This window comes from Sparus aurata, chromosome 9, assembly GCF_900880675.1.
Source record: "Sparus aurata chromosome 9, fSpaAur1.1, whole genome shotgun sequence".
Taxonomy (NCBI): domain Eukaryota; kingdom Metazoa; phylum Chordata; class Actinopteri; order Spariformes; family Sparidae; genus Sparus; species Sparus aurata.
The window spans coordinates 18,628,503-18,648,127 of NC_044195.1; the positions used below are offsets into that span (position 1 = coordinate 18,628,503).

The 19,625-nt window shown below is 40.1% G+C and overlaps 1 protein-coding gene across 2 annotated transcripts; it reads left to right on the top strand.

The window, feature by feature from the left end:
* The first annotated feature begins 592 nt into the window (after positions 1 to 592).
* Positions 593 to 19,271, top strand: atf2 (activating transcription factor 2). Of its 2 annotated transcripts, none has more exons than XM_030428326.1 (12): positions 593 to 706; positions 1,355 to 1,427; positions 2,787 to 2,883; positions 2,969 to 3,087; positions 3,193 to 3,318; positions 3,758 to 3,936; positions 4,760 to 4,874; positions 6,454 to 6,552; positions 9,563 to 9,817; positions 10,722 to 10,928; positions 14,180 to 14,285; positions 17,296 to 19,271. In XM_030428326.1, the coding sequence occupies exons 2-12, from the start codon at positions 1,380 to 1,382 to the stop codon at positions 17,508 to 17,510; spliced, it is 1,566 nt and encodes a 521-aa protein (XP_030284186.1). In that variant the 5' UTR covers positions 593 to 706; positions 1,355 to 1,379; the 3' UTR covers positions 17,511 to 19,271. The 2 variants fall into 2 exon arrangements, with proteins under 2 accessions (XP_030284186.1, XP_030284187.1); XM_030428327.1 differs by lacking the exon at positions 593 to 706 and adding an exon at positions 713 to 933.
* Positions 19,272 to 19,625: the final 354 nt, after the last annotated feature.

The window sequence follows — 19,625 nt, forward strand, 5'->3', positions numbered from 1 at the left end:
CTCATCAAAAGGAAGTTGACATATCAATCCATCTAAAAAGTTTTAATAGACAGTTGCAGCTTTAAACATGTACATTAAAATCCAAATTTACACATTGTTGTTAAAGACAAAACAAATGCCTGTGTAGCTCACAGTTTAGGATAAAAGGAAGGCAAACATTTTTGTGCTGATACATTTTTAATAGCACTCAATAGTAGCCTTCTAAAATTGTAAAAGATAAATCCCTCTGTCCATTGTTAGCAGATACAATATTAAAACATTAAAAAGTAACACAGGACACCCAAATGCCGTTTTGTAAATGAGATAAATCAACAGATACAGTGTGGTGCACAGAAGCTCAAGCACCTTCCAACGAGCTTGCAACTTACATAAAAGTGTGGAAACTTGAAGCCTGCAGGACATGAATGGGGGGATGCAAGAAGGGCACATTGTGTTCAGTAACCAAACGAAATAATATTCTTATATATATGCACAGAAAATTACTTTTGTAAGCATGTACATGTGTTTAAAAACATGTCTGGAGGACATATTTGATCATATACCTACATAGCTGTCACTAACTACTTGACGAGGATCAAACATAGTTAAAAAAAAAGTACTGACATCTTGGCTGCCTGCGTGTGACGTTTACGGAAGAGCCCAAGCTGCTCTCGCGATAGTTTGGAACAGACGTGGGATTTTGGACATCAAGGGTTGTGGCTGAGGGGTAAGTGACCACATAAACTGATAGCAAATGGCTACAAAGCGGTTGTAAATGACATAATTTGTGTCACCGGGAGGGACTTGTGCTCCGGTGCAACGAAACGGCCTCGAAATAAACGTTGACATCTCCTCTGTTTACTGTGATATTTAGGTCCAAACATGGCGACGGTTGTATGTTAACGCAGGGGCTCAGGCTAGTCCATGGAAGCGACTGGAGCAGATAATCTCTCTGTAATAACGTTATGTGTTTTGTTTGACGCCTGCTCTTGATGCGCGGTGATATTTACAACTGTTAAAGGGTACATTTGTCAGCCGAGGGTAGTTTAAGATGTCCCCCTCATCCGTGTATTTATACCTAAGTAATTAGACCGAGAATTTTGCGTCTTTTTATGACACTGAGGTGTAAACAACCTAAGCAGCCGCCCATCATCGATATGCTTTGTCCATATTTCTTGCTTTTTAACCGTCTGATGGTCAAACATTACTCGATATCACCTCTGTACGTTTTCTGAAATAATATTTTCTATAACCACAATGTTTGTTTTAGATTTTGAAGGACCCCTGGTGTCATTTACAAACAGTTAACCCTTGGTACACACATTTCTGCACATCTATTTGTCTGCTCACATTCACTTTTCCTGTCTAATTGCAGGGTGACACAACAGGAATCCCTTAATATGAGTGATGATAAACCTTTCCAATGCACTGCTCCTGGGTGTGGACAGGTAAGTCATCTGTGTTATCACAAATGGCACTTTGTGGCAGTTTTTCAAATTACCTTGTGTTCAGACCTACACAAGTACAGGACACATAGGACACTACAGATGGCAACTTCATTATACTTTGTTCAAAGACCAAGAAATCATTCAGTGCTCTTACACTTGGACTGAAATACTGCCTTGCCAAAGGTTATCTGTGCATCACTTAGTTTGTGGGTGAAAACATAACTTAGTAGCACCACAAGGTTATTCTAAAAATGCCCGACACAGTTGATTTACAACTTTACTGGTGCAGATTCCCAAACAAATTTGCAAGTAATCAAATTTCAAAAAAGCAACCGGCATACAGGGAACCTGGGGCTTTCTAAGCCACTGCTGGTGCTCTGGGAAATTTCCCATGTCCAATTGGTCATAGTTTGGACTTTCATAATGCTAAGATCATATATCCAAACCCCCAACCAGTCAACTAGAATCGCAGTGTACATGGTGTACATGTTGTCCATTACATACTGATTTGAAAACGTTTTCTTAATAATCTTAAGATAATTGTGGTAATTTACAATTACAAAATTCCCTGTAAAGTTTATTGTGTCAGTGCACTAATTATCATTTTGGATGACAAAGTTTATTGTTAGACTGTAAAATGTCCTGCCTCTTTTATGTACAAATCTTTGTTTTGTCAGTGTTAACATGTTCAAGGGGTCATTAAAAAAGACGTGTGAATGTAGGCTGATATATTGACATTTGAATTGTTTTACTCCCTAATGTCAGTATCGGCATTAGTGCTTAAATATTAAACTAATGAATCTGGTCTCATATGTTGTTGTATTTTTCTTTAGAAATTTCAAAACAGTTGCATGTCCCATAGTTTTCCTGCATAGTGCATTTGTTGATTTTTCTTGGCCTTAAAGGAATCAAATTCAGAGCTAGTGAGTATTCAAAGTAATTGTGTCATTCTTTTTAAGAAACTCAGTATGTTTAATTGTGCATATCCAAAGTATAAACTGAACTTCAAGTCCCAGATATCCAAGAAAAAAGGTCTTACTAAATGTTTAAACTGATTTAGTGTTCTAGCATAAATGGTGCCATTATGAATATTTAAATGTTGAAGAAAAATAAGAACCCTGGAGCGCACATTTGTGTTCCAAGCTAAAGCAGCAGTGCAGCAGCTAATGTTTTTGGCTTAATCTGAGAAATGAGAGCAAAGATGTTTAATATAAGACATAATGTTTGTCACAAGGTCAGTTGCTGCACTTTTATAAGCGCCTTAAGCTTCAAACAGATGCTCTGGACTTTATCCAAACAGGTCCCGTCTGACTGTCCTCCTGTCCTCCTGTCCTGTTTTCTTTTTTTAACTTTCCGTAGAGATTTACAAATGAAGATCACTTGGCTGTCCACAAACACAAACATGAGATGACCCTGAAGTTTGGCCCAGCAAGGAACGACAGTGTCATCATTGCTGGTAAGTTCTCCTGAAGTTTAGATATTTGGATGTAATTGATACTTTACTTGAAAGTGATTGTACTTAAGGTTTTCTTCCATCACAGACCAAACCCCTACACCCACCCGCTTTTTGAAGAACTGCGAGGAGGTTGGCCTCTTCAACGAACTTGCAAGTCCATTTGACCATGACTTCAAAAAAGCTACCGAAGATGACATTAAAAAGGTTGTTGTCGTCGAACTCTGTCAGCAAATCATTTGTTTGTCCCATCGTGAGCATTTCTACCCCTGTTGTGTTTTTTTGAGGTGATTTATTCTTTATTTACTCTAGTTACCGTTGGATTTGTCACCTCTTGCAACGCCTATCATACGCAACAAAATTGAGGAACGCACACCTCTGGAGGCACATCGAGACAGCCCTCTGCCTCACCCTGAATCTACGACAAATGATGACAAGGTACCGCTTTGGACTTAGGTGTTTGTGCTGACAACAGAAAATTTACAAGGCTGTCACGAGTGAACAAAAGGTGTTCTGCTGTTTCTGTGATTGGTAATTTACTCTTGATTTACAGATCCACTGGATAGAATATCAGTTTAATAAGTAATCATATTATTTACTGGTTTTAATTTGACTTGGTCTCAAAGATATTTCTTGTGTCTCATTTAGTGGAGATATACTTATCGCACTGCTCAAAATCATTCTTTAAGAAACCTTCTGGGGAAATATTACATGACTTAAACAAAATAATTCCATTTGTTTATTTCTTCTGTTGCTAATATTGAGAAGATTGCGATTTAAGAAGATTTAAGCATAATCTTGATCATTAGAAGTAATCTAGAGAATCTGGTGTTGATTAAACACTTGTTGAAGTTAAGGTCTTCTATGATGTTTTCAGGATATATCCTTGCAGCCAGCCTCACTGCCAACATCCGCTATAGTCCATCCTGCATCCCTCCAAGTTCCCAATGTACTCCTAGCAACCTCAGAGGCTAGTGTTGTTATACAGCAAGCTCTCCCGTCACCAACATCTAGCTCTGTTATTACCCAAGTCCCATCCACTAATAGGCCTATAGTGTAAGTAACTCCAAACATCCATTTTTAAAAATCACAGTTTCATCTTTTAATTTATACTTGTGCAGTTTCGTCTGGTGAGCTCATATTTCATGAGGCATGTGCTTGTTTTGTTTTTTGATTTATTTGCCCTCTGCAGGTTTTGTTTTTGTTTTATTCTATTTGGCTGTAGACCTCATCAGTCCCATCTTCAATACCAACACCAGCAATGCTCAAATACGGACAATTTCCAGATGGTGAAAAAAATAAATAAAATGACAATAGGTGGTCATTACTCAACTAAACAAGCTAGTTAGAGCTAGCAAAATGGATGTGTATGCATGTGAAATTGCTCGTGAAACAGAGTCACAGCTATAGTAAGCTTAAAAGGTCAAAGTTGAAGTAAATTGGACTTTTGAATATCTGTCTTAACAATTATGATTGACTGCACATATTCAGTTTAACTCCCAAAGCCCAGTTACACACATAAATGTGTAAACTGGTGGAGTTGCAGGTTACTAGAATAAAGGTATCCTCTATTTTTATAAATGCATAAAAATCACCCGTGTTGTTCCAAACCAGAAGTCCATATCTGGGCAAGACTGATGTCACTTATGGGGTCTAATGTAACAACATGTGTTCACCCATTGTTATTACAGGTGTATTTTGAGTTGGATTTTGTTGTAGTTGCACTTTATTTCCATAAGCTGTTGCCTGTTTATGACATAACGTTGGTATATTAGTTGCCATCATTGTATTTAATTCATGTGGAATTCTGCTTTGTATGTTAATCACAAAGTTGTTTGTCATTTAACTCATTGGGATTTGTTCTCTTTGCCTCTTTCAGCCCAGTGTCTGGCACCTTCCCTGTGCTCTTACAGCTGCCTAACGGCCAGACCATGCCAGTTGCTATACCTGCGTCTATTACAAGCTCAAGTGTACATATCCCAACTTCAATCCCTGTGAGTGTTCTGCTGGTTGTGTTATGTTCATCTTTTGTTTCAGTGTGTTGGGGGGGGGGGGCAGAATTTTGAAATGAGAGTTTTTCTTGATTATTCTGAAAATGTAATGACTCTTTGACTAAAACAATCAGAGATTTAAGAATTCATGCAGTGACCTTTTACTCACTGGACCAGTAGGATTTGTTGAGAAGACGATCTCATCTCAAGCTCCATTAAGTAACTGTTAACAAGCTTTCAATTATATCACATGATCTTCCGGCAGGTAAAGTTTACATGGAACTGTAGATGTATTTTTTCGTAGCACTTGAGGACTCTTCATTCATACTGGTGTAAAAGTAGAACCTTAAAGTTTGTTCTTGATCTTGAAAACAACACCTGACCACATGATCTCTACTGCAAGATCCATTTAGTAGCTGATCTAGAGCTTCCAGTCATCTCCCACTTAACCACAATGGACTAAAGCATCTTTCTTTCTCCATCGAGTAATTTTAGAGGACCTGTTAAGTCCAGCGTGTAGTATAACAGAATCACTGGACCGTGTTGAATTACTTTATGCTTTGTTGGCCACTGTTTGTAACTCACATTTTAAATGTAAAATATTGAATGGACAATCATTCACTTCAGTCTAACTCAAGTCCTTCTAAAGTGACATTCAGATGCATCATTACCACATATTTTCTTTGCTCTACTTGGACAGAGGGACTGTTTACAGCGTTGGCACCTCAGATTTGGCAGTCAACTCCGTGCTGTAGAGGTTGAGTGAAATAATCGACTTTAGAATAAAAACTGCGTGTCACTGTGGCAAAGACGATGGATTTGGCTGAAGCACAGCAGGCTCTAGTCCAGAATGCTTCGCTGCCATTTGTCCTTGTACAATTAGCTTTTTATTCCTGGCAGAGCCAGTAGATGATACTACTAATGTGTTCTGCTAACCAATTATAACTACAACTCGGATAGAGTCTCATAGAAAGTATGTTGTAAACAGAGGTCTTGTTGGTATATTTTTGAACTCCCCCATGTGGAAGCTTGTTTTGTTGTTCACTGTAGTGCTGATTGTCTGTGTGGAACACTGAGCAGCAGATGATTATCTCCTGATAGCAGCACAGCGGGGAAAAAACTTCACATCTTCCCAGTCTGTGGGGACTGGGAAAGCCGCTGACAAGTAAAGGAGGGCAAAAGTAGATGGAGAACATGAGCCACAACTGAGCCTCCCTTTCACTCGATCACCCCCCCTCCCCTCCAGCTTTCCCCACCTCCCTCTGTCTCATTGTCAGCAGCAGCGAGAAGAGGCCTGGCTCTGGCCTTCCGACTCGTGTCTCTCCATCCTCTCCTCAGCTTCCCTGTCCATATGCTCTCACGCAGGCAGGCAGAGGTTCATTAGCGTGCACACTGCATCTCCATGTGGCGCTGCCTCCACAAAATAACAGGCCATCCAACGTAATGAGGCTGAGATATGAGGAAACTCTGAGAGGCTGCCGTGTGTGTGTGTTTGTGTTGTGTGGGGGGAGCACTGCCTGCCTTTTTACTGCCGAAGACTAATTTTATCTATGCTGATCTGTCTCTGTGTCTCTGCCGTCAGCTTGTCAGACCTGTCACCGTAGTGCCTAATGTCCCCGGGATCCCAGGACCTCCCTCGCCACAACCGCAGCCACAGCCCGTCCAGTCAGAAGCAAAGCTGGTATTAATTATCTCTTCTTTTACATCAAATGTTATTTCCATGTTGTGTCTGTTATCTCCCATCTGAGAGAGATATAACAACCAAAGTAATGAGAGAGCTCGACGATCAGTGAGCAGCTGCTTTCTTTGAGCAGAGGAGGGCGCTAGTGAAAGGCTACGTGTGAAGTATTACAAAAACGCTGTTGTTAGATTTTTAATTAGTATCCCTCTTTCATCAATGTTACCATGTAGTTTTTCTATTCTGCAGTCAGTAGGTTATTAGTCCGTTCAAAGAAAATGAATCAAATAAGCGTTGTAGTCATTTAAAAGCAAAATAAACATTTGCTACCTCTACTTTCAAGATTACTACTTCTACTACTTCTGTTGCACTATTGCACTTATTTGTGCAAAGATGCAGTCAAAAGTACTTTACAAAACTGGATGTTGATTACAATACCAATGAGGAAAGGGGAAGAATTTGCTGCTTTTTCTTTGGCATACCTGATAATAAACTGTTTAAAGTTTGGTTTTGGGCTGTTGGTCAGTCAGAAAAAGACATCGAAAGACTCTTGCCACTGTTTTGTAACATTTTATAGATAAAAAGATAAATCAACAGATTGTGAAAATTAGCCTTAGTTGCAGCCATGCTGATTCAGAATAATTCAGCTACTAACAGAAAGAAAGAAAGAAAGAAAGAAAGAAAGAAAGAAAAGATCTAAATGAATATTCTTAATGTTTCTCTGTGGGGAGAAGACGGTCATAGCAGTCTTGTAACCCAGTCGTCCTGTGTTAAGAAGTGACGGTTGAAGGGCAGGGATATGAAGTGTTGTGTGGGAGATCAGTGGCAATGTGATGAAGCACGGATCACAGAACCTGTAAGTGTTCGCAGCATGCTCCGCCTGTGGAAATTAACAGATAAACTGCGGTGAGGAGACCTGTGTGTGTGTGTGTGTGTGTGTGTGTGTGTGTGTGTGTGTGTGTGTGTGTGTGTATGTGTGTGTGTGTGTGTGTGTGTCTGTGTGTGTTGGGAGGGAAGGATTGATCCTGACTGGCGAGTAGGAGGACAAGAGGGAGGGGAGGGGGTGTTGTTTGGGATCATGGGGTAGGGAGATGACAAACGCATAGACAGCGTTGCACTCAGCACGCCGTCACCGGGGCCAACCGGAGGGGGGCTACCAACGAGAGCCAGCTGGGGGCATCCTGGCACACGCTCAGCGAGGCACATTAAGTCGGCCTCACCCTGCATGGAACCTTTTGTTCAGCAGAATCCTGCCTGACCTGCACACCCCCCCTTACTGCTGGCACCTCCCACTGCACTCGGCTCATCAGCAAACACCTAATGAGCCCGCGTCAAGAAAACAGACCCCCGCTCAACCTGCCTGCTCCCCGCCCCCACCCGGCTCTCAAGGGGCGCAGAGACGGCACTTTACAAGGACTGATGATGCTGCAAAGACCACAATAATGATAATTAACTTGCTGAATTTAGAAGATTATGCTGTTAATTAGTTGCAAAATAAAGATAAGTAATATAGTAGCAGATGGTTGAATAACACCCATGAGATGGAGGGTTATTACACTGATGAGGTTTCCATGGCAGAGATGAAATATGAATCTGACTGGCTTTTCCCTCTTTCTATGGGCCATTCCAAGAGAATAATATCTTGTTTCTGCCAGAAGAGCTTCTGGAAGGGTATTACACGATAAACTAATTTGGTAGATAGATTGGTCTGGCAAAGGTAGTTGTTAGAATAATGTGGTCCTCTGTTTTCTCATGTAAATGTATTCCCTCTCACTTTATTATTGCTACGAAGGGCTCATTCACTTTCACCTTGTTTGCTTGGTGTTTGATACGGGAGGAATTGGCCTGTGAATCATGGACACCAATCTGCAGAGAAACAGTTTCTCTGAATGGGCTGTGTTTGTGTTTGCCATATGCACTTCTAGTAAAAATAAACAAACGTTTTTTCATAGTTGGGACCATATAATGAGCCTAGGATGTCCGTCAACTCTGGAATACGGATAGGATTACAACCTAAATGTGTAAAATAAAAAAATCAGTCTGCGCAGTTTTTGCTTTGTGTCTTTGCAAAGTGTAATTTTACTTTTTAAAATCAATTTCAGTTTTTGATTTCTTATTTTTTAGAATCCCATTCTATGACCTTAAAGGTCCAGTGTGTAAGATTTGCAACCTGCCTAACCCTCCCCTATAGCGACTGCTTAAACCACAATATACAGGAAAGGAACCTCTCTATAGAGCCAGTGTTTGGTTTGTCCATTCTGGGCTACTGTAGAAACAAGGCAGTGCAAACATGGCAGACTCAGTGGAAGAGGACCTAACTATTCTTAGTTTCTGGCGATTCAACACAAAATAATACACATTTATGAATATTTAATTACATTTTTACAAACGGGACCTTTAGTTTTGGGGAAAATGGATTAACAACTTGTCGAAGGCAGATATTTCAAATGGTTACCATCCATGCTCTCTGTTTTTGTCTTCCAGACTTGGTTTGTGATCTCACACACTGCTTGGTCACTTTTTCAAACTTAATTAATCTCAAATGTGCATTTTAACAAGTTACAGTAGGACTTATGGACTGTTGAACATGCTATCTATATTCTTGTTAGTTTTTTAAAAAATGTTTTATTAAGTGTAGATCAGTTAGATACAAATGACCATGATATCAGATTATTTCTTGTTTAAACTACAAAGTTTGGAGATTCTAGCATTTTATTTAAATTAACAGTTTGGATTCCTTTTTTAATTTTTTTAATTATTTGAATCAGATGCAATCTTTGATAATTATTATAATAACCTTCTTTGTCCGACAAAACTAGGGATGCTTGCTAAGAAGAAGGTAATCACAAGTGAAAGTCATAGTTTAATATAGTAACATAGTTAGTAAAGTGCAAGTCTACTGTCAGTATGACTTCATTTTTACCATGTTTACATTGTGAATGGATATAGTTTTCCTCTCTTACCGACCATTTCTTTGCACAAACATTTCATGACTGCTGATTTATCTTCACAGAAACTGAAAGCCACGTTAAGCCAGCAGCTTCCTCAGGTAACGAACGGAGATGGTGGTGAAGTCCAGAGCAGCTCTGTAACCCACACTGCTGCTCCCGCTTCTCCTGTTCCGACCCCAACCCCAACTCCAACTCCGACACCAACACCAGCCCCGGCTGCAGTCCTATCTCCTGCTCCGCCGCTTCACCTGCCCACGACTGAGGAACCTTCTCCTCATTCCCTTCAGCAGCCGGCCACCTCCACCACAGAGACACCTGTAAGCATTCAAACTCCAGAATAGGGACAAACTTCTACTCACTGCACAGAGTGTTTTAATGTAGTTCCACAGAAGAGACTGTGTCTGTGATCTGTTGGTGTGTGTATCTTATCAAAGTCAAACAACACACTTCCTAACTTGTAGGGCTGCACAATACATCAAAATATTATTAAAATAGCAATGTGGCCAAGATGAAATTTGAAACAAAACCGCTTCATAATGAACTGTCCTACAGATCTTGTTCAACAGAAGTAAGAATGCATGTTTGTAACCCTGGTACAGACAGCAACAAACTCATATCATGATTTTAAATAGTTTAGTATTTTTTATAAGAATAATGATCTATTTTTTAAATTATTTTTATAACCATTTCGTGCAGCCCTACTGGCTTGTCATTCAGTTCAAATGTGTTGTTGAATTAAAAAAAAAAGGTGTTTGATGCCAAAGTCCAGGTATTTTATCTGTGGTAGTATTCACACAACATTCAGCTTGAATAGACGGTAGATACATTTGTGGTAGCAAGCTTTTTTCAAGGTTAGCTTTTAGTTAAAAGTAAAAACGAGTCCTCCTTTCTTATAAAGCTATTTGTAAACACAACAACATATAATATGGCACAGTTTAAACTTAACGACAATTTAAAGCTGGATTTGATGATGTCCTTCTGTGTGTAATCTGACATATCTAATTGGTAATTAGGTGAGATTACCCTCTTGAAAATTATTTAAAGGCAACTAAAGTGCATAATGTGACGAGTGACAGCAGCATAATAGTATGATATGTATATAACCACATCAGTTAAGTTACTGTGTATGCAATATCCAGTGCTGCACAGCAGGATATTACAGATATTGTCATGGTTTTGTTCTGCTAGTTATTGTCTTGTATTATTATTATTATTTTTCAGGCATCCCCAGTGCCCCCTGCGCAAAACCCTCCAAGCACAGGGGGTCGGCGGCGCAGAACCACAAGTGAAGACCCCGATGAGAAGCGGCGCAAGTTCCTGGAGCGTAACCGTGCTGCAGCCTCTCGCTGTCGGCAGAAAAGGAAAGTGTGGGTCCAGTCTCTGGAGAAGAAGGCTGAGGACCTCAGCTCCATGAATGGACAACTCCAGGTACTCTTTACCTTCCTACTGCATGTAACAACAGCGGCTTCATCTGTCTTTGTTTTCACACTCTTATACATCGATGTGTCAGTTTGTGTGTGTATGTATGCATGCTTGTGTCTGTTTATCATCACGTGCCATTAGTGTAAGAGTGTGTACACAGACTTTTCCCTTCTGTGGTGATGAAGTCATTAAAGCCGATTAAGAAGAGCTGCCGTGTGACAGCAGCGGTGTGTGAGCCCTTTACATCGATACGTCCCTGTCAATAAAGATGTATCCTCCAGATGTCAGCCGCGCGCAAGCGTGTCTTTGCTTCTGTCTCAGCAGTTTACTGAATGGCCTCAAAAATCTCCCAGGGAAAGGTGTCTTTTTGAACCTTCATTTTGCTGGAAGCAATTAGGATCTGATGCTGACAAGTTCGAAACAGTTCATGTATCCGCTGTCTCTGTTGATAAGTGTGAGCCGGGGGTGCGGCACATCGGTGTTCCAGACAATTAAATGAGATGTGGTGTTTATTTGCTCACTGTCTTATTTTTCTATGAAAGCGGAGTAAGATGTGGAGGGTGGAGGAGGGGACAGACAGTACTGGAAATAAAATGGGTTCATATCGTTAATATTTGGTTCAAAAACGAGTTATCACCACTTGTCATGGGTGCACTTGCTGAGCTTCTTTTGAAATAAAAGTAGATGAAAGGGGGTAGGATAGGTGTATGAATGGGGTTATAAGCAGATCGCATCGCTGTTAACCACAAAGAAGGGAACAACATGTGGCAGAGAATAAAAGGGCACTTTATATGAAGGCATTAATCAGCAGTGCAGTTTTTGTTAAAACCCCCATGCTGACATGGCCCAGCTGATCAGTGAAACTGCCTCTAATGATGCACAATTATTTTAACATCATCCTTAACTGGTTTTTTAATGAGGTGTCAGACCAGGCAGCTCACAGGGCTCCCAGCATCACCTAAGGCCCATTTGCTCACTTTCGATTAATTTGCAAAGTTAGAAACAAGTTTAACTCTCAAAAGTCCAGATTAAAATTCCAGGTGTGATACAGTTTGAGTGTTACCGGCAGTATTACTGTCATAGCTTTAACTGTAAATCAATCAATCAAACAGTTTGTATTTTGAATTAAAAATGGTTTGCATTTGTAATGGATGTGGACATTTTGGACTCTTGCCTACAAAGTCTGTCTTGTACGCTCCTTTATGGCAAAGTGGAAGGAGAGTTTTAAAAGAGCACCAGTGTTTATATTGGCTGCAACTGGCAGCAGTTACAGAAGTGAGAGCGCAGTGAATATGGCATTGGCTACATGTGATACATACGCCCCCTTCCAGCTGTGTTTAAATCTGTCTTACAATAGCTCAGCCCTGCCAGCAGCAGCAAGACTAAACAGATGGAATCAAATAAATTGGCTGCTTTTAGACTAATAGATTAAGCTGCCCATAGTCCTTTAAAGGAGAAGGGAAGGAGCTTAAATCTGCCATTGGGTGTTCCGCAGGCCCCCGGCCGCTCTAAATCCAGTTAAAGTCACCTTCAGCGTAATGTGGCTCCCTTTTACGACATGCAGAAATCCTCGGTTCCCCCGAGAGCTGTAACGGTACGAGAGTGTAAATCTCGGCAGCATCCACAAAGTTGCACTGACAATCTGAACAGCTCACCTCTGACAAACGTTCTGGTCGGTATCCAGTGAAGGCCCATAATTACTGTGCAGGAAAAGCATAAATGAAGGAAGTGCATCATTCTTTATTCTGAATTCATTCATTATGTTGCTACCTTTCCCTGTGTTTTTCTGTTTCTCAGGGAAGAAAATATGAGTTTCTGTGCAGTAATGCAGTGTTCATGTACATACTGTACAATGGAGGTCTTGACAATTTAACCCTGTGAACCCATTAATAATGGGCATTAAAATCTTATGGCACATTAAAGATACAGCTTTTCATGTAGAGAGGGCACAAAGCCACATTCAAGCTGCAGTTTATTGTTTATACAGTATTGAACACGAACTGTATAGTTACAGGTCTTGGGGTGCATTCTTACTCAGGATCTTGTAATGACTTGAGGTCCTCATCTAGCTGCATTTTCTGGGCTCAAGCTATACCAGGAAGTTAAGCAAGCTGATATTTTCTCTCTGCAGATATGTCAGTTAAGTTTACAGGAGTTATGAATGCAAAATAATAAACACATGGTAATTAATGAGTAAAAAAAGCTAGATTGGCCAAAAGACTATTTTTCATCTGTTGTTCCCGGGCCAAGGTCTTTATAAAAGGCCTCCAAATATACAACAAGGCAAAGAGAAAAACAAAACAAGTATAACAACAGTGGGCACCAGATAAAATAACCCAGGGCATGTAGTTTAAAGATTGGAAAGGAACAGACAGTTGTTAAAGGAACAGTTCAGCAGGTTATATGATAAGCCTCATGCTAATGGAAAGTCCTAAATCTATTTATAAAAGACATGCTAATGCTTTTAGCTTAGCAGCTACAGTATATGTTCTGGCTTTAAAAAAAAACAAACTGTAAACCGGTAGTCACATATATACATTACATACAGAAACAACTTCGCAAACAAGCAATAAATAGCAAGTGAGTTTGTTGTTGACATGTATGTCTGTTTATCATTTATTGTTTTAATTACTTACTCAAAAAGATCTATACATGTTTTAAAAAGTTACATTGTGGAGGATTTAGTGGCATCAAGCTGTGAGGTTGCACATTGCAACCAACAAAATGCCCCTCCCCTCAGCCTCCCCTATGGTAACATATGGTCCGTGATCGGTTTGTCTCTTCTGGGCTACTGTACAAACAGGACGGTACAGCGTGGCGGATTCCACTAAAGAGGAAGCGCTTTGTCAGTAGGCATAAAAGGCTTGTATTAAGGGAATGAAAACACAATAATATTTTTTTTTGGGTGATTATACACTAATGAAAACGTAATTATGAATGTTATATTCCATTTCTGCCCTCTTATTCCCACACACTGGACCTTTAGATGTAAGCTATAAAGTAACTAAAACCATACTGAATGCTAAAGATGTTTGGGAAAATGTAGAAACAGTGTCATTTTAATTTGTCTACCAGTGAGTACAAACTAAATGAATAGAGGCTCTTGCTTTAAGAAAGTAAAATCTGAACTCTCAGATTTTATTTTTTTACATCTGAACACTGTGTTATCTGTTTGTCTTCATGTGGTAATCTGACACACTGTGTGCTCCAGAGTGACCATTTTATTGAGTGCCTGTTGTGTCTCGTCTCTACCAAAGAATGAAGTCACCCTGCTGCGAAACGAAGTGGCTCAGCTGAAGCAGCTTCTTCTGGCTCATAAAGATTGCCCTGTAACCGCCATGCAGAAGAAATCTGGCTATCACAGTGAGTAATGTTCCATTATTCTCAGCCCGAGGCTGCCAGTGAGATGCTTCGAAAACGAGCTCCAGCTAACCACTAGAAGGACATGTCCTGCTTGAGGCCATACAGAAAGAGCTATTGACACATCACATCCCTTCTTTCTTTTATAAAAAACATAAACAAAAAACTTTTTGAAAAAGTTAAAATATTTATTGGCAGTGTTGTTTCTGACATTCTCCCCAGCAGCAGTGTCTGAGTCCTTTCAGGAGGCCACAGATGGTATCCACAAGAAAGTGGTTTTCTCCAAATTTGACACCCAAAGTAAACATTTGTCTGAAGGAGAATGAAGCTAAAAGTCTGCAGCAAGAATGTCCCTAAACTAAATGCTTGGATTGTCAAGAAATGGATGAAAAAGTATGATCTCCCATTTTGTAACACCTACATATGATGATTAAATTCAGTTCCTATACAATGATCATCTTTATGAATATTTGAATGTCTGGGAAGATTCTGCCATTTGCAGCCTGTTCATTTAAATTTCCTGTAGTCAGCCTGTCGCCTCCATGCCAGTTCCTGTTCATCATGTGGTCTCATTTAGAATTATATCACCAATATTTCTTCGTTTCCCGAGACTGGAGCACTGTCATTCTGACTTTTTGGTCATAACTCACCTTCCCTCACAGGTGAGCCAATATGCAACGAGAACAAGTGTGCTCCAAGCCACTTCTCCCCTGTGCTCTAAACGCCTCCGCTGACTTGTATTGACAATGATTGCCTGTGAAATGAGTCCATTAAAGCAGCAAGCTTGACAAGACTGCAGAGCGTTCTCGTTGTGGGGTGTCCAGCAGGCTTGGCTGTTCATTATGCATCCCTTATTGCTAACCATCCCACTGACACACGTCATGTGTATTATGGGACTGATGGCTTCCAGGCTAGAGTGGGGCTGTCAGAGCCAGGTCTCATTTGGTACCTCCTGAATTGTTTTTTTCTTTTTTTACTCAAGATCCGCAGATGAATTGGGTCATCTTTCTCATGTGTTTGCTGAAGATGTCTGTCCAGTGTTTGCGGACCTTTTCTGAAGGATGGCATTTGGAACACTTTTTACCTTGTTGGGGAAAATATAACCTCATCCGAATACCCCAGTTCATCAGTTTGGCTCATGATGACAGGTTGGGCTGTTTTGAGACGAGCCAAGAAAGAAAGTCAACTAATGTGAGAGTGAAAATAAATATCTGGTAAAGTGGCAGAATGAAATAATCCATGGGGTTCCAACCATGTCTGTCTGATGTCCCCCCACAGCCCTATCAGTCACGCTCAAGTACCCCTTAATCAAGACCACCCATCGTGTTCCAAATGTGTCCTTTCGAACTGATGTCAAACTGGAGGTTGTTTAATGCTATTGATTATTTATAAGTGAATATTGTTACACTATTTCATACAGTTATCTTTAGCAATTTTAGCCATTTATCTTTACCTTAAGCTACTTTATCCAATTATCCATTTTACTCCTAGTTATATATTTCAAGTTTGAACTACTACTTAGAGCTTTTGCACCATGTCAAGGATTAAATTAGGTTCGTTAAAAATATCCGAATGTTTGAGCTGTTTATTCGTTACATTTAGCTAACTGTGAAGACATCTTTGCTTACTCGCTAACTATTTTTCACATAGTTGACATGATCTCACCATGTGATTTACTGGTATTAACTTAATATTATTAATTGAAATTGAGATTAATGTTATTTCAAATTAGTTAAGCTGCTCCACTGACTCTGTCTTTCATGTAGCCTACACCCTGGCAACTGCATAAGTACATGTTGTCGCTGGAGCGCGAGTATTCCTGGTTGGGAATCACTGAAATAATCTATCTTTCCAAATTAGTAAAGCATATTATTTAATTGTGACTGATCAATGCCCCTCACTCATGTAAAGGTCACATCAAGCCGTTCATTTTGTTAGTGTTACATATCCCGTAAGGCTCCTCTGCCCTCCAGACCTGGTAATACCCTTCATCGTCCTGCCCAGGCGAAGCCGTGGCAGGTGGGGGGAAATTATCCAGACTACCCCACAAACAAGCCAGGACACGCTTTCATTTGGCACACCCAGCTGTCCATCTGCTTACAACGAACCCCACTTCAGAAATCAGGAGAGCAGAAAGAAGCTCCGGCTGCCCACTGAATCGGAATCTCCGAGTATTATGATATATCAGCTCGCCACCCCTTAATGTCGTTAGGAGTAATAATGTTCACTTGAACATGGAACAAAACCACCAAGCTGATTTATTCTGAGGATGACCTTCTGTATAGTAAAACGGCAAGGGAGTTTATAGCGCTTTGACATTCACTTGCACTAAATCACGCGGTCAAAGTCCAGTCAAGTAGGCGGATGAAGCCTCTAATGTGAAGACATTTGTATTGCACGTTAATTGCTTCCTCTTGCTATGGAATCTGTATTTTACATTTCAAATGGGAAACCCAGTCATTAATTACAAAGTGCCATAACAAGTGACTTCAAATCATTAACAATATTAATTATCACTGTGCTCCTTATTCCTTTACGAAACAGAGCATGAGAGTGGAGTCTTTTTTTTTCCATCAGGATCCAATTAATTCAATGCAACTGCCTAACAGCTGGTGGCATTTCGACTCCAAGTCTTCCCTACTCTCCAGTGTGAGCATCATTAAAATCAGGTGCTGTAATCATCTGTCGCTGCAGTAGTTGGCAAGGTAACAAAAAACAAATGAGAATGCAGTTAGGGGTGGGAAACACTGCCACATGCCCCAGAATGTAATGCACCCTTATGATGTGGGTTTAAATTGACATTGGAGCTTTAATTAAAGGAAGGGGTGCAAAAGTAGCATTATGGGGATTAATGAAACCGTTTGCGTACACCACATGCAAATAGCTGTTTTACATCTGATTAGGCCTACGTGACAAAGCTTTCCTGAGCATTCTTGGAGCACAAAACGACTGTAAGAAACTCTCAGAACATTACAGCACAATCATCTTCTTTTCCTCGTGTTTCCCAACACAGTCTCCGACAAAGATGAGAGCTGCGAGGAGATGTCCGTCCCCGGCAGCCCCCAGAATGAGGCCATCCAGCACAGTTCCATCAGCACGTCCAACGGGGTCAGCTCCTCCTCCGCCACCCCGGCCACCTCCGCCCCGTCCACCACCACATCGAACCAGAGCACAGAGGAGAGCCAGTCGCGGAGGGGCGCCACCCCGTCGCAGCCTTCAGGGAGTTGATCGTCCTGAACTGTCCATGAGCATCAGCACTGGGAGCGCTGTTGCCTCCTCGATCTCTCTGACACACAGAGGAAAGGGATTCTCTCTCCGCTTCAGTTTGGACCGCCTTGTTTTTAATTTATTCTTGACTAAGTTTGTTTGAGTTTGGTCCATTTTTTGTCCTCTGTAGGCAATGCTTTTAAAAATGCAAATGTTTTCTCTGGAATTGATGAAGACAAAAGAAACAGGCACTTTAGGTGTAAGATGTAAAACACATGGTTCTGAAATGTTTTTGTATTTGTGTCACTTATTTATTAATTAATCTTCTCTATTTTTTTATTTGAAGGCAATCAGCCTGAAGGTTGATCGGTGAAACGTTAGAGACCATACCAAAGTGTGTTGTGGCTCATTTCTAATTAGTTTGTGTTCATGTCTTTGAAAAGCACTATCTTTATGATGAAGTCACTTTTTGTTAAAATGTTTGCTTTTTTCCATTTTGCACATTTTGAGAGATGACGGGTTTACCTTTTTTAGAGTTTTGACAGTCCACATGTTAGGTACCGGCAGCTTTTTAGACGTAGATTTGAATACTGTCTCATTACACAAATGTAAATGGCTGAATCCGATTTTAAATCTGACAAATTTTTCTGTGAGATCAGCTGTAGTCGCATTGTGCAGTTTGAATGTTTGTTAAAAAAAGAAAAGAAAAACAATAGTCTTAATGAGGAGGTGAGCTCATTAGAAATGTGCGTTATTTCATTGACATTCCATCTGTAGTCTGATTGTTCCTGAAGCAGTGATTGTAGGATTGCAGTACCTTTTCCATTACTCAATCATGGTGACGTTGACTCAGTGCCATTAATGTTTTTGTATAAACTACTTCTGTACATTTTTAATGCAGATTAGCTTGAGTTGATCGCTGTTTTTCTCAGATTAAGGGTCTCATGAACATAGTTTCTCAGTAATGCTTTCTATTCTGTCTTTGCTTTCTAAGTGACTCTTTATGGCTTCAGTGTCTAACGCAGAACATTTAAGGACATTACGCTGTTTTCATGATCGCAACTCTAGGTGACGTTTTTAGAAAACATTGTAAATAACATCGATGATACATCGTACGGGATCTTTCTAGGTGTTATGTACTTTTTTTATAGAGTTGTCTGGATTTAGTAGCTGAGCCCTGTTGATCACATGAACTCTGTTAGCAGTTAAAACTGGTCTTAACGATGTTTCAGTCATTAGGATAGGCCTCTCTCTGACTCATTGATACGGCGTCATGTAAAATTAAGACATTCGGATGTGAACTGGAATCACATCATATATATTAGAGTAACACTACTACTGCTTGTAAGAATTGTGAGCATTTCATCATTGAAATAATAGTAGGAAGCAAATCACACCATGAAGTCAATTTGCCTTTTTTCTCTTAGTCTGTACTGGCTTACTACTGTGTAGTTTTTACGAGAAGCTAACACGTTGTTTTCTTACAGTATGATTTGTTTTTTATTTTACTGTTATGTGCCATCTGCATGAGATAATAATTCTCTGCGAGAATTTAACTGTTTATTCGATAATGTCTCAGTCAGATAAATATCATTAAACAAGTTGATACAACTTGAGTTGTTGGTTCTAAGTTTATGGGAGCTTTGGTTATTTGTTTTACCTTGGCTTTAAAAGAAGGAGGGTGTGATACTGTGTTGAAAGTGTACTTGTAACTTGTGAAAGTTCTGTATAAAATTTGAATTGATAAGTTGTTGTAATAAACCTTTTAATATCTCTTTAAAATCCAGTGTTGGTTCCATTTGTGTCTGCACTGTGGTTTCACCAGGAATAATTATAGATGGAAAGAAGATATAGAAGAATATTAACATTTTCTAAAACAAATACATGGCTGTACACTGTGTTTCTAACAGTATGGTAACAATGTCAATCGCTGACAAGCTCTGTCCTCGACACATACTATAGCAGCTATAAGACATGACAGTGTTTCACTGCAACATTCATAGAAAACACTTCACACAAAAGTCTTGTTCGATGATTCTGAGACCTGCTCTCAAGCTGCTGCTGGTGCACAGGAATATTTCTTGTGGTCTATACTGCCACCCTGTGGAAGGTCCACAGTCAACCATATTTCTGATT

Bases quoted from the DNA above. Each gene is read 5' to 3' on its own strand.
- atf2 (XM_030428326.1), top strand. From the start codon at position 1,380: ATGAGTGATGATAAACCTTTCCAATGCACTGCTCCTGGGTGTGGACAG. The intron at 10,929-14,179 runs GTACTCTTTACC...TCTCTACCAAAG, and splicing joins CCATGAATGGACAACTCCAG to AATGAAGTCACCCTGCTGCG. The intron at 14,286-17,295 runs GTGAGTAATGTT...TTCCCAACACAG, and splicing joins GAAGAAATCTGGCTATCACA to TCTCCGACAAAGATGAGAGC.